This window comes from Myotis myotis, unplaced genomic scaffold, assembly GCF_014108235.1.
Source record: "Myotis myotis isolate mMyoMyo1 unplaced genomic scaffold, mMyoMyo1.p scaffold_m19_p_20, whole genome shotgun sequence".
NCBI classification, from domain to species: Eukaryota; Metazoa; Chordata; class Mammalia; order Chiroptera; family Vespertilionidae; genus Myotis; species Myotis myotis.
The window spans coordinates 21,784,890-21,798,826 of record NW_023416325.1 but is presented as its reverse complement, the minus strand read 5'-3'; the positions used below and the strand labels follow the sequence as shown (position 1 = coordinate 21,798,826).

The 13,937-nt window shown below is 45.1% G+C and overlaps 1 protein-coding gene across 2 annotated transcripts in view; it reads right to left on the bottom strand.

The window, feature by feature from the left end:
- The window catches only part of RNF10 (ring finger protein 10), a 35,291-nt gene that overhangs the window by 18,394 nt on the left and 2,960 nt on the right, over positions 1–13,937 (bottom strand). The window contains exons 1-2 of one of the 2 annotated variants that reach the window (XM_036354466.1): positions 11,458–11,494; positions 4,267–4,463 (exon numbers count right to left, since the gene is read on the bottom strand). In XM_036354466.1, coding sequence (XP_036210359.1) covers positions 4,267–4,463; positions 11,458–11,479 — 219 coding nt within the window. In that variant the 5' untranslated portion in view covers positions 11,480–11,494. Of the gene's footprint in view, positions 1–4,266; positions 4,464–11,457; positions 11,495–13,937 lie in introns of those variants that run through there. The other variant, XM_036354465.1, reaches the window with a different exon arrangement.

The window sequence follows — 13,937 nt, the reverse complement described above, 5'->3', positions numbered from 1 at the left end:
GCAGACTAGCTGTGTCTAGAAATAAACCCAATCAGCAGACTCAGAAATAGTTTAGAAAGGGGCAAGAAGCAACATAAGAAATACCACTGCACACAAAGATGGAAGAAATCTGCTATACGTCAGCTAGTTCATTTTCTAATCCCACTCTCCCATTTAATGTCATAAGTACTTTACCAGGTCACTAAATGTTACTGTGCAATCACTTTAAAGGGCTATATATCATTACATAAAGGGCTATATAATCCCCCAGTGTAGGACACAGGTTGTACATAGCTTTTCCACTGTGAAAACACAATAATGCAATAAACACACTTATGGATAGACATTCGTGCACAAATATTTGGGCACCTACCATTATTTCTTTTGAATGTATAGTAGGAATTACTGAGTCAAAGAAAATATAATTTAAGATTTTTGCTGCGTAATCATATTCAGAAATTAGTTATCAGCATTTGCACATGTAATAAAGAATCTGAAGAGTATAAAAGGGCAAAAGATACCTTCTATTTCAGAGGCATTCTCTGCATATATTCTATGTATACAGAATCATAATATATGATACAGCGACATACCATACAGTTAGACACTGTTTATGTAACAGCACAGGAAGTCCAAGACTTCCATCATCCCATCTCATCTCTTAGATAAGTGGTTCTCAACCTTCCTAATGCCTCGACCCTTTAATACAGTTCCTCATGTTGTGGTGACCCCCAACCATAAAATTATTTTCATTGCTACTTCATAACTGTAATTTTGCTACTGTTATGAATTGTAATGTAAATATCTGATATGCAGGATGTATTTTCATTGTTACACACTGAACATAATTAAAGCATAGTGATTAAGCACAAAAACAATATGTAATTATATATGTGTTTTCCGATGATCTTAGGCGACCCCTGTGAAAAGGTCGTTCAACCCCCAAAGGGGTCGCGACCCACAGGTTGAGAATCGCTGCCTTAGATGCTTATTTCCACAGGGCTGGGCTCTGCTAACCACTAACCAGGTTTTCTACTTCCAATACCCAAACTTAGGTAAGAGCTATGCTCACTCAACAAAATTCCCCCTATCTCAGCCTCATATCTTCACCTTGTTGTCCTAACTGGCCCACTGTCACTTTCCCCCATACAGCCCATCATAATTCCTGATTATCCTTCCAACATGCTGATTTCTCAGTTCCTTAACCTCTTCCTCTCCTCCAATCAGCTTGTCCTCTAACCCTCCCAAGGGCATACCATCTAGGGCTGTGCTACCCTGGATGTGGCTGCTGAGTATTTCAAATGTGATCAGTGCCATGCCATATTGAGAAATAGCATTTTAGCTGTATTGGGTTAAATATATTCAAATTCATTTCACCAGCGTTTCTTTACTTTTGTAATGTGGCAACTAGAAAATTTTAAATGACACACGTGGCTTGCATTTCTATCGAACAGCACTGCTCTACCGTCTAGATCAGTGGTTCTCAACCTTCCTAATGCCGCGACCCTTTAATACAGTTCCTCATGTTGTGGTGACCCCCAATTTCATTGTTACAAATTGAACATAATTAAACCATAGTGATTAATCACAAAAACAATATGTAATTATATATGTGTTTTCCAATGGTCTTAGGTGACCCCTGTGAAAGGGTCGTTAGACCCCCAAAGGGGTCGCAACCCACAGGTTGAGAACCGCTGGTCTAGATCCTGCGGGTATAAACTACCAGCCTCTTCCACCCTATATCCAACTAGTAACTCATTCCTATCCCGGCCTGTTCTATTCAGTCCTAACTCCAACAATTCTTCACCCCCACTGGGATCTGCAAGCCAGTGATCCAACCCCCAAAAACCTTCTTTCCTGATTTGCCTTAGATCCTACGGTCCAGTGCCTCCTTCTCATCAGTTGCACTCACCCAGCAAAAACCTTCCCCTGATTAACCCAACCCTCCACCTACTCCACACCAGCACCAGAGCAGTTAAACATGGCTACAGCACACAGCCACATCACACTGACCAGCCTCACTGAAGCAGATGCTTCTGCTGCCTGGCAGTCCTGCTACAATTATAGTTCTGTTCTCCATTAATCCCCCCAGTCACCCACACAATTCTACTCCTCTGGCTTCCAAACCTGCTCTCCCAGCTCATCTTTATCTATTTCATGGGGACAATAAGAACAATCAGAACAGAACTCCTGCACCCTCCTACCGGAAGTCTGCCTTCCTCTCTTTACTGTGGATGAACTAGCGAAGCTCCTATCTAAGCCAACGCCTCCGGAACTCAAGGACACTGTTCCAGCAGTTCTCCCCTTCCTGTGCATCAAATTTTCCCCCTCACCAGAACAATCCTGTTAGCGGAGATATGCTTTAATTTCTCCAACCTTAAAGTCTCTCTTGACCTCACATTCCCTTCAAGCTACTGCCTTACCTCTCTGCTCCCTTCAGAGCAAAGCCACTAGAAAGTGCTGTCTGAACCTGCAATGTCTCCTTCCCGTCTCCCATTCTCCCTAAATCGGGTGTTTGTCCTCACCATGCCACCAAAGCAGCTCAAGGCCAACAACCTACCTTCACATTTTCAAATCTAATGGTCAACGTTCAGATTACTCAGCCTGTCCGATCACAGAACAAAACTGATCACTTTCTACAAATAGCTTTCAATTCTCTTCCTTTTTGCTGGTTCCCTATCATTCTGACTTAGGGCTCAGTCCTTGAATCCATTCTTTTTTTTTTCCCAACACTCACTTCCTTTTACCTTACTTCTCTTCTAAAAACCCACAATAGCTCCCCGTTTCTCTGAATAAAAGCCAAAGTCCTCAAAGGCCACATAGTCCAACCCCTCTCTCTCAGTATTTGGCTTCTTTTCCAACTTCCTCCACCCGCAGTAGCTACTTGCTTTACCTCAGACACACCGAAGTCAGTACCGCCTCTGCTCCCTGGCACTAGTCATTACTTCTGGCTGAGACACTCTTCCTCAAATTGTACAGTGTGCCCCCTTGATTCACTCAGGGCTCTAGTCAAAATTCACCTCCGCAGAGAAGCTTTCCTCAGCCACCTTCTAAAACTGTATTCCTTGTTACTCTCTATCCCTTTACCTCTCAGTCTACTTTTATTTTTTAACTAGGGTCCCTAGCAGCTGTGTACTCCCTCCCTTCCCTCAGCTGCCTGCCAGCATGGAGGGCATGCGGGGGGGGGCTCCCTTCTCCTGGCTGGCCCGCCCCCTGGCCGAACTCCTGGAAGAACTCCGTTGGAGGGGACAATTTGCATACTATGCTTTTATTATACAGGATTCAATAAGCACTTACTATACAATGGTTACTTAATGTCTCCCAAACTAGAATATAAGCTCCTGAAGGACAATGTTCTACTAAATGTTGTATTCCAGACTCCTAAATGGTATGTGGTGCACAGCAGGCAAGGAGTAAATTTCTGTGAATGAATGAACTCTTCCGTGAGTGCATCCATTATATCTGTCCTATTCTATAATGGTTGCATTGCATGGGACATTCAAACAGCAGGATAATTTATTTAACCAGTCCCTTGGCGATGACGTTTGTTTCCTAAATTTTGCAACTATAAAAAATGCTGCAGCCCTAACCGGTTTGGCTCAGTGGATAGAGCATCGGCCTGCGGACTCAAGGGTCCCAGGTTTGATTCCAGTCAAGGGCATGTACCTTGGTTGCGGGCACATCCCCAGTAGGAAGTGTGCAGGAGGCAGCTGATGGATGTTTCTCTCTCATCGATGTTTCTAACTCTCTATCTCTCTCCCTTCCTCTCTGTAAAAAATCAATAAAATATATATTAAAAATAAATAAATAAAAAATAAAAAATGCTGCAGTGAACTCCCTTCAACATAAGTCTTTATGCCCTTACAGAAGGATATCTATGAAACTCCTAAAATCAGAGTGCCTATGACTAAAAATATGGAATTTTACATTTTGCTAGACACTACAGGGCAAATGTCATTAATTAATTAATGTCATTTTATCATCAAAGAGAACCCATAACTCAAGAGTGATAATGAAATGACTGTACAAATTAAGGTGCCCCAAATTTGCTATAATTTCTCACATTTCATGATTATGATATATTCTTCCCGCAAGGGAATTTTCATAATCTTCAGGGGGAAAAGGAGGTAAACCTAGTTAATCCCCAACTACTCAAGACTGCTTTGGTTACTTACAATTCCACCCCTTGCTCTACACCCCTGGCCACCTGCTTATAAACTAGAGGGGAGGGCGAAGAATCAGACCTCATGCTCACTCTCTAGAAAAAACATTTCGGAAATCCCATACCTCATCTCGTCTTCCACCATTGAAAGAAGAGCTAAAGAGTTTGCTGCTGCCGCCGCCCTTTTGAGGAGGCATCTTATTAAAAGTTTTGCTTTTCTGTGAATTGGAGCGACGGGACTGGTTGCTAAAATTTTCATTTTTGGGGCAGTAAGGTTCACGTTTTCGATTGTAACGCTTGGATCCACTTGAGTTCTTTCCATCTAAAAGCAAGAGACACAAAAGAATTAGGTGAGAAATTATATATGTACTTGGCCAATTACTCTTCTCCTCCCAACAAAATTGTGTTTAAACAAGGATAAATGGGGGCTCTGTCTATGAAATAGCCACTCTGTCTCATTACTTCACTAATGAACTCGTTCTTTTATATATATATACTAGAGGCCCGGTGCACAAAAATTTGTGCACTCGGGGGGGGAGGGGGGGTTCCTCAGCCCGGCCTGTGCCCTCTAGCAGTCTGGGACCCCTTGGGAGATAACGACCTGCTGACTTAGGCCTGCTCCCGGGTCGCAGAGGGCAGGCCCAATCCCTAGGTGCAGCCCCTGGTCGGGCTCAGAGCAGGGCCGATTGGGGGGTTGGGGCACCACCCCCTGTCACACTCAAGGCAGGGTCGATGGGGAGGTTGCGGCACGACCCCGTCACGCACAGAGCAGGGCCAATCCGGAGGTTGGGGCACTGCCCCCTGTCACACACAGAGTAGGTCTGATAGGGGAGTTGGGGCACTGTCCCCTGTCACACACAGAGCAGGGCCAATCAGGGGATTGGGGAGCTCCCTCCTGTCACCCACAGAGTAGGGCCCATCAGGGGGTTGAGGAGCTCCCCCCTGTCACTCACAGAGTAGGTCCGATAGGGGAGTTGGGGCACCGTCCCCTGTCACACACAGAGCAGGGCGGATCAGTGGGTTGGGGCGCCGCCCTCTATCACCCACAGAGCAGGGCCAATCAGGGGATTGGGGCGCCGCCACTGTCACACTCAGGGCAGGGCTGATGGGGAGGTTATTGCTCTACCCCATCACACACAGAACTGGGCCCGTGGGGGAGCGGGGGGAGGTTGGGGCACCGCCCTCTATCACCCACAGAGCAGGGCCGATCAGGGGGTTGGGGCGCCGCCACTCTCACACTCAGGGCAGGGCCAATGGGGAGGTTATGGCTCTACCCCGTCACACACAGAGCAGGGCCCGGGGGGGAGGGGTTGGGGTGCCGCACCCTGTCACACACAGAGCAGGGCCGATCAGGGTGTTTGGGCGCTGCCCCCTGCCATGCTGATCCCGGTGCCGGGAGGCCTCACGGCTCCGCTGATCCCGGTGCTGGGAGGCATATTACCCTTTTACTATATAGGGTAGAGGCCTGGTGCACGGGTGGGTGCCAGGTCGTTTGCCCTGAAGGGTATCCTGGATCAGGGTGGGGGTCCCCACTGGAGTGCCTGGCCAGCCTGGGTGAGGGGATGATGGCTGTTTGCAGCTGGTCACACACCCTTCAGGGTGGGGGTCCCCACTGGGGTGCCTGGCCAGTCTGGGTGAGGGGCTGAGGGCTGTTTTCAGGCTGGGGGTGACTGAACTCCCAAACGCTCCTTTTTTCCTTTTTTTTTTTTTATTCTGGGCCAGCTTTAGCTTGAGGCTTGGCTCCAGCTCTTAGGCCTCCGCTCCTGAAAGTAGGTTTCTGGCCTTTGCATACAATGTTGCGAATCTGCTGGCTGAAGTCCGGCGGTATTTGTTAAAATGTTTTAAACTGCAGGCTCAGAGGCCTGCAGCCGCAGGCAGGGAACGTTGGTTTCCTCCGTCACTGTGGCAAGCAAGCCTCATGTTAGTTTCAAGCTGCCTGGCTGCTGGCCGCCATCTTGGCTGACAGTTAATTTGCATATCTCGCTGATTAGCCAATGAAAAGGGTAGCGGTCGTACGTCAATTACCATGTTTCTCTTTTATTAGTGTAGATACTAGAGGCCCGATGCACGAAATTTGTGCAAGAGTAGGCCTTCCTTCCCCCGGCTGCCAGCACTGGCTTCCCTCTGGCACCCGGGACCCAGGCTTCCCTCTAGATGCCAGCAGGTACCCGGACCCAGGCTTCCCTCGCAGCCCTGGCTTCGTCCAGAAGGACTTCTGATCTAATTAGCATATTATGCTTTTATTATTATAGACTAGAGGCCCAACACATGGATTCGTGCACAGGTGGTGTCCTTCGGCCTGGCCAGCAGGGATTGGGCCAAAACCGGCTCTCTGACATCCCCCAAGGGTCCCGCATTTCAAGAGGGCGGTTCTCGGGTGACGCACCCCAGAATCGGGCTCCCTCCTCTCTGGTTCCAGGTGTGTCACTCGAGAACTGCAGCTGCCAAGTCACCGCAGCTCGGCAGTTCCTGCAATGAACATCTGCCCCCTGGTGCTCACTACACATCATAGCTACCAGTCAGATGGTCGCTTAGGCTCTTATATAGAGAGACAGTAGCCAGACTACTTTAAACTCTTTTTTTTTAATATATTTTGATTTTTTACAGAGAGGGAGAGAGAGGGATAGAGAGTTAGAAACATCGATGAGAGAGAAACATCAATCAGCTGCTTCCTTCACACCTCCTACTGGGGATGTCCCCGCAACCAAGGTACATGCCCTTGACAGGAATCAAACCTGGGACCTTTCAGTCCACAGGCCAATGCTCTGTCCATTGTGCCAAACCAGTTAGAGCTACTTTAAACTCTTATAAAAAAAAAAAAAAAAAAAAGTTAAATGGGCCCTTCCAGGAGCTCCAAGAATTCTGGGTTTGGACCAGAGCATTAGTGCTTTGGGTAAGATATCACATAGTAAGGTAGTTTTTGTGTGTGTGTGTTTTTTAATGATGAAACTTAAAAGGTCCCTCCCTCAGGATGAACATGATATAGATCAAACCACAGAGAGTCTGTTTACAGAGCTAACCACTGCCCTTGTAAAAGTCCATTCAGGCCGGGCTGGTGTGGCTTAATGGTTAAGCATTGACCCATGAACCAGAAGGTCACCGTTTGATTGCTGATCAGGACACATGCCTGGGTTTTGAGCTTGATCCGCAGTAGTGGGCATGTAGGAGGCAAGTGATCAATGACTCTCTTTCATCATTGATGCTTCTATCTCTCTCCCTCTCCCTTCCTCTCTTTGAATAAAACCATTTTTTTTTTTACGTACATTCAGACAAACTAGTAAGAAAAGGAATAGCCTACCTATGTTAGGGAAAAGTACTTTATCTGGAGGGACGATAGAAGATATTTTCTCCTTAAATTACTACAACAGCTTGGCCTAGCTAGCCCCTAGCAGATATATTCATGAGACACAAAAGCAAAACAGTATTTAAATATGTTCTAAGAGGTCAAACTGAGAATCTATTAAATTGACAAAAGAGGGTGAAATCGAAGACCATATTAGATCAGCTTGAGTTATACCCTTTAATAAAATATTTCTAGCTTTTTTTCTCCAATTGTAAGAATAATGTTCAATTTTGAAATCCCAAAGAATTTACATTTGCCAATACTCACAGAATGCTAACCTATCAACAGTGTTTAATTTCCTTTTACTCTCCATTCTATCCACATGCCACACGTCTTCCACAAAATGACAGATATACAAGATATGCTGTCTTCTACCTATTACTCCATAAGCATGTTCATGCTTCCATATTCTTCAAAAGCATGATGAATGGCTGCATTACTGCGTACCATTTATTTATAGGATATAACCAATCCCCCATTGCTTAATATTTAGGTGGATTCTCATTTTTTTGCTAGTGTAATATAGTATTGGGAGCCACTTTACAGAGAGGCCTGGGTGTATGATTACTTCAAATTCTCAAAGTAGAATAAGCAGATCAATAATAATCATTAAAGCCTTTTTACACATTCACAAGTTGATTTCTAGAACCATTATAACAACAATTTACTTATATTCTAACGATACTGTAAGAATGTCTAATTCACTATATTCTTGATAATACTGGGTTGAATAAACTTTGTTGAACTGAATGGTCAAAATAACTTCTTGTTTTAAATTTGAATTTCTCTGAGTAGCAACACTTTTTCAGTCTGTTGACCATTTGCAGTTTGTGTAAAGAGCTTGTTTGTATTCTCTGCCCCATTTTCTTCTACTGGGGAGCTGAACTGCATACATTATTTTGTCCCAAATTAACAAAGAACCCTCGCCAGATATATTTAACACTAGAGGCCCGGTGCACAAAAACTTGTGCACTGGGGGAGAGGGGTGCCCTCAGCCCGGCCTGTGCCCTCTCACAGTCTGGGACCCCTCAGGGAATGACCACCTGCTGGCTTAGGCCCACTCCCCAGGGGATTGGGCCTAAGCTGGCAGTCAGACATCCCTCTGGCAGCCCGGGAGCCCTCAGGGGATGTCCACTTGCCAGCGGGGAGCAGGTCTAAGCTGCAGTCGAACAACCTTAGCGTTGCTGAGGAGGCCGGAGAGGCTCCCACCACCACCACTATACTGGCAGCGGTCAGCCTGGCTTGTGGCTGAGCAGAGCTACCTCTGTGGGAGTGCACTGACCACCAGGGGGCAGCTCCTGCATTGAGCGTCTGCCCCCTGGTGGTCAGTGTGTGTCATAGTGACCAGTCATTCCGTCTTTCTGCTGTTAGGGTCAGTTTGCATATTACCCTTTTATTATATAGGATAGAGGCCTGGTGCATGGGTGGGGGCTGGCTGGTTTGCCCTGAAGGGTGTCCCGGATCAGGGTGGGGGTCCCACTGGGGTGCCTGGCCAGTCTGGGTGAGGGGCTGAGGGCCGTTTTCAGGCTGGCCAAGCCCCCCCCCCCCGGCGACAGAAGCTCCCAGCCTCTCCTTTTTTATTTATTTTTTTATTCTGGGATTTATTTACCTTCTATAATTGAAACTTTGTTGCTTTGAGTGGAGCTCAGAGCCGGCCACGGCAGGTGGGAAGCTTGGCTTCCTCCATCATTGGGGCAACCAAGCCTCCTGCTTGCTCCAGCTCCGTGGCTGCCGGCCGCCATCTTGGTCGGGTTAATTTGCATATAGTTGCTCTGGTTTGGTTGGTGGGCATGGCTTAAGGTATAGTGAAGGTACGGTCAATTTGCATGTTTGTCTTTTATTAGTGTAGATGTGCCAAAGTTTACCAACTTTGAAAAAAGGGGGGGGGGATAAAATATAGCCTATCTAGACAATCATTCACAACTAAATAACTAAAGGTGATAGAGGTTTCCAAATTAGTCTTTAGACGCAAAAAAACTAATTTATTAACATCCTTGTCCTTCTGCTCATTCCATATTGTCTTATTTCAACATGGAAATCTGACCAAATCAAGTCTGCACACTAATTTAATAACTTTAAAAGCAAAAACTTAAGAATAGAAGTTAAGGGTCTTTTAATGAAGAAATCCATTAGGCTTACCCTCAAACTAGAAGGGAGTGGTGGTTTACCAAGTCAAGAAGATTCTGCATGAACCTCAGAAACTATAAAGGTTTTCCCCAAAAATATATGGCTTAATCCTGTTTATGTTTAAAATATGTAAATACTAGAAATATGTCTGGAAAGGCAACACAGCAGGCTGTTAATGACAATTATCTTTAGAAAACGGAACTATCCACTTTTACCAGTTCATAGGAATCATCCAGATGAACTTTTAAGGGGTTCCTGTGCTCAGACCTCACCCTCTAAGAGTCTGACTTCAGCATATAGAATTATTGTTCTGTATACTTACTATTTGGGTAATTTTAAAAACTATTAAGTACCTAAGAAAAAGTATCTCTAGACAAGTAGGATAATCCAATTATTTTACAGCAGACTAAATAAATACAAGGTGAAGCATATCTTCAGAGAAAAGTAAACCACACTCCAAATTTTGATAGCAATCACCTCACACTCTGTCAACAACATGGGCTAAATGAAGGGTATGCCATCCTCTCTAAATCTAACCAAACTACAACTTAGGAGACAAGCTAACAGTCATGTGAGGTGGCTAAAATGCAAACAGAAAGCACCAGGTCACAGAAACACTACCAGGCTAGGTTCACTCCTACCAGTTACCTTTAAATCTGTTAGGGAAAACAACCAGAGTTTAATCTGAAGTTAGAATTTTGCATTCATTGGTTGATTCTTGTATGTGCCCTGACCAGGGGATCCAACACGCAAACTTGGCATATCAGATGACATTCTAACCAACTAAACTATCCAGCCAGGGCTGAAGTTAGAATTATTGGAACAGACTTTAACCAACTTCTTCAGTTAGCAACCGTTAATGACAAACAAGGCATCAGTGGTAACAATGAGAAAGTGAGGCTTCAGATCTCATACAAATTTTGCCTTGCCTTTTAACTAACCATTTAGTTTATAATAAGACTAGTGCCCCAGTGCACAGATTCGTGCACATTGAAAGGAAATTAATTAGAAGGTGGCTGGCTGGGCAGGACTGGGTGAGAAGGGCCGGACACGCCCTGGAGCCAACCTCCCGCAGTCCCTCCCCAGCCGGCCACACTTACGGAGGCGCTGCAGCTCAAAGGCCGTCTGTGGAGTGAGCAGGGTCCCTCCAGCAGGTGGGGTCCCTCAGCCTGGCCTGCGGGGATGGAGCCAAAACCGGCTCTCTGACATCCTGAGGGGTCCCAGATTGTGAGAAGGCGGTTTTCAGGTGACACACCCCGGAATTGGACTCCCTCCTCTCTGGTTCCGGGTGCACCACCCAAGAACCACTGCTGCCAAGTCACCACAGCTCGGCAGCTCCTGTGTTGAGCGCCTGCCCCCTGGTGGTCAGTGCACATCATAGCACTGGTCGGGTGGTTGGACGATCGCTTAGGCTTTTATATATAGACTGCAGATACATAGAAAATTCAGAGGGATACAGAACTCCAGCTAACATTACCATGAGAACAAATGAGATCTTCTGAAGAGAAGAAAACACATATTCCCCAAACCTCGTTACCCAAGACTATTTCAGATGATCCTATATTTGACCCTGATGCTTTCTAGACAAGCAACTTGCACAGATTCAGGCAAAGCCAGGTTCTATATTTTGAGGGTTCAAGAAAGTAAGCTGGAACTCAGCAAGAGGTTGTTTTCATTTCAGTCACGTATTACCACACTGGCAAGGAAACAGTTTCAAAATGCTTGCAGCACTGCTCTCTGAAGGAAAGAGAAGTGCCATTTCTAAAACAGGTTACAACAACTGACCACATATGGATTAATGATTTTAGTTGCTAAAATCAACTCCTTCATCTTCTCTCCCACTTACCTAAAGGTATGAAGTCAGACATCTAAAGTGAGAAGTTGTCTCTTATCTCTACTCCCCGGCAACAGGCAGCTAAAGACTGAGGTACAGTCAGGCCAGGGATCCCGAGATAAAATTCAGAGGACTGTTTGTGAAATGTTTTATATACAACTTGCCAGGATGCTTGGGACCCAGAGATAAAATTCAGAGTACTGTTTGTGACATGTCTTATATACAACTTGCCAGGATATACATGTGAATAACTTAGGGATAAAACTCTTCCTCTTTTCTCTCATAGGAGATAGCAATAAGATGATCTGATTTAAATTTTGGAAAGCAGACAAAAATGTCAAGTTAAGTTCCTGGGAGAAACATATTCTCTGTTCAACAGAATCTCTTTCAGAGACTTTTGAAGCTATGGATGCCAGGGCCCAAGGGCCCAGCCCAGACTGAAGAATCACTAGGGAAGGGCTCCACACATCCCTGTTTTTATAAAGGTCTTCAGGAGATTCTAATGCAGAGCCAGAGCTGAGAACTAACTGCCAAAAAGTACTGTCAAGACATATTCCAAGAGGGCCAAGACCACTAATTAAATGGCTTAAGTCCAGAAATCAGAATCTCAGAATCAACAAGAGATTTGGGAACTTAATCCAGTGTCTCAGTTATTCCACATTCCCTAACAGAAAGTTCCCTACCAAGTAAAAGTAAGCATATCTCAGTCTCTTTCCCCCATTACCAAATTAAAGGCCACAAATCTTCCATTAAATAATTTGGCATCATCAACATTTCTAGCTCTAGTGCTCACAAGTGGCACAGCATAGAGGTCAGATCAGCCAGGAAGTTTCTGCTGCTGATTCATGCTGTAAACACAAGCAAGTTGCTTACCCATCGTCCAGAGTGGTTGACAAGCACCTCCGGAGAGGCAGTATATGGCTTTACTACAGAATCAACTGACAACAAATTGAATCTAGCTCAAATTACTAATTTGGACTGAAAGGAGGAGAGAGGTAGTATCAGGAACAGTGTATGTGCCAGTAAGCTGCCTGCTTGCTAAGTGAATTTATACAAAGTGTATTTATAAATATTACCTAGGACTTCTTAAGAATTCACTTGGACAAATCACTCTAACCCCTCTAAGCCCCGGTTTTCTTGTCTGTAAAATAGGGCTAATCCTCTACCCTCCCTCCTCACAGGGTCATGAGGATTAAGAGAAAACTTCTGGCCGGGTTGGTATGGTTCAATGGTTGAGCATTGACCTATGAACCAGGTCACGGTTTGATTCCCAGTCAGGGCACCTGGCAGGGGTTGTGGGCTCAATCCCCAGTGTGGGGGCATGCAAGAGGCAGCCAATCGATGATGCTCTATCATCATTGATCTTTCTCTCTCCCTCCCCCCCTTCCTCTCTCAAAAATCAATAAAAATGTATTTTTTAAAAAGGAGAAAACTTCTGTGAAATGCCTACCACAGTGCTTGGCACACAGTTAATATTATTATTTGAAGGCCTATTATTAATAAATCTAAATCATTCCAGTCAAGAGTACCCACTAAACAAAGCCACATAAACCAAGGACTGCAGCCAACAGGCCCAGAAATTCTTATAACTTCTCTAGCTGGTGTTTTATTGAAGGCTTCAAGTCACGTCAATTTTCAAAGCCATCAAAACCCCCAGGTCTATTTGCAACTCAGAGGCATTCTTCAAGGCAGATTAACCACTAGCAACCTGGCTTCTGTTACCGGAATAAGAGGAAGAGTGCAGGACAGTGCTTCATATCACCAACCTCAAAATAACTGCCTCATAATGCCTGACCTTCCCTTAACCTCCATTGCAGTGCAGTACTATCCCTTGCCCAGGGAGATGGGGCAAGAGCCTGCTTCCGGGCTAGGGTCCACTGTTTGCCCATGAACTGCCTAACCTCTCTTCACTTTGCTTTTTCTAAATGACTTTCCCCAAACCTCTAGGATTCCTTGGAACTGCATCTTAACCCTACCAGAACACAGCTGTTGGAATATATCCAAGAAAGGGAATGTTATGTAAAATATTTGAAGCAATTAGCCAACACAGAGAAACTGTGGTATGCCACTCTGACCAGAAAGATCAAATAAATCTCAGTGGCAAGTTTACCTATTTCCTGTGTGCATGAAGGGCAAACTTAAGCCAGCCCCAGGAACAAAGACTCAAGTATATTAATCAGGTAGCTTGGAAGCAAATGCCCACTTATGACACACATGTTTTAGGGAAGAGAAACCAGAGGTTATTTCTTCACATGAGGTAGGGAAAGGAGAGAGGAAAATAAAATCAAATATTTATAAATTGACAAACTTATTTTTTAATATATTTTTATTGATTTCAGAGAGGAAGAGAGAGGGAGAGACAGAAACGATGAGAGAGAATCATTTATCAGCTGCCTCCTGCATGCCCCACATTGGGGATTGAGCCCACAACCCGGGCATATGCCCTGAACGGGAACTGAACCTGTGACCTCCTGGTTCATAGGTCGATGCTC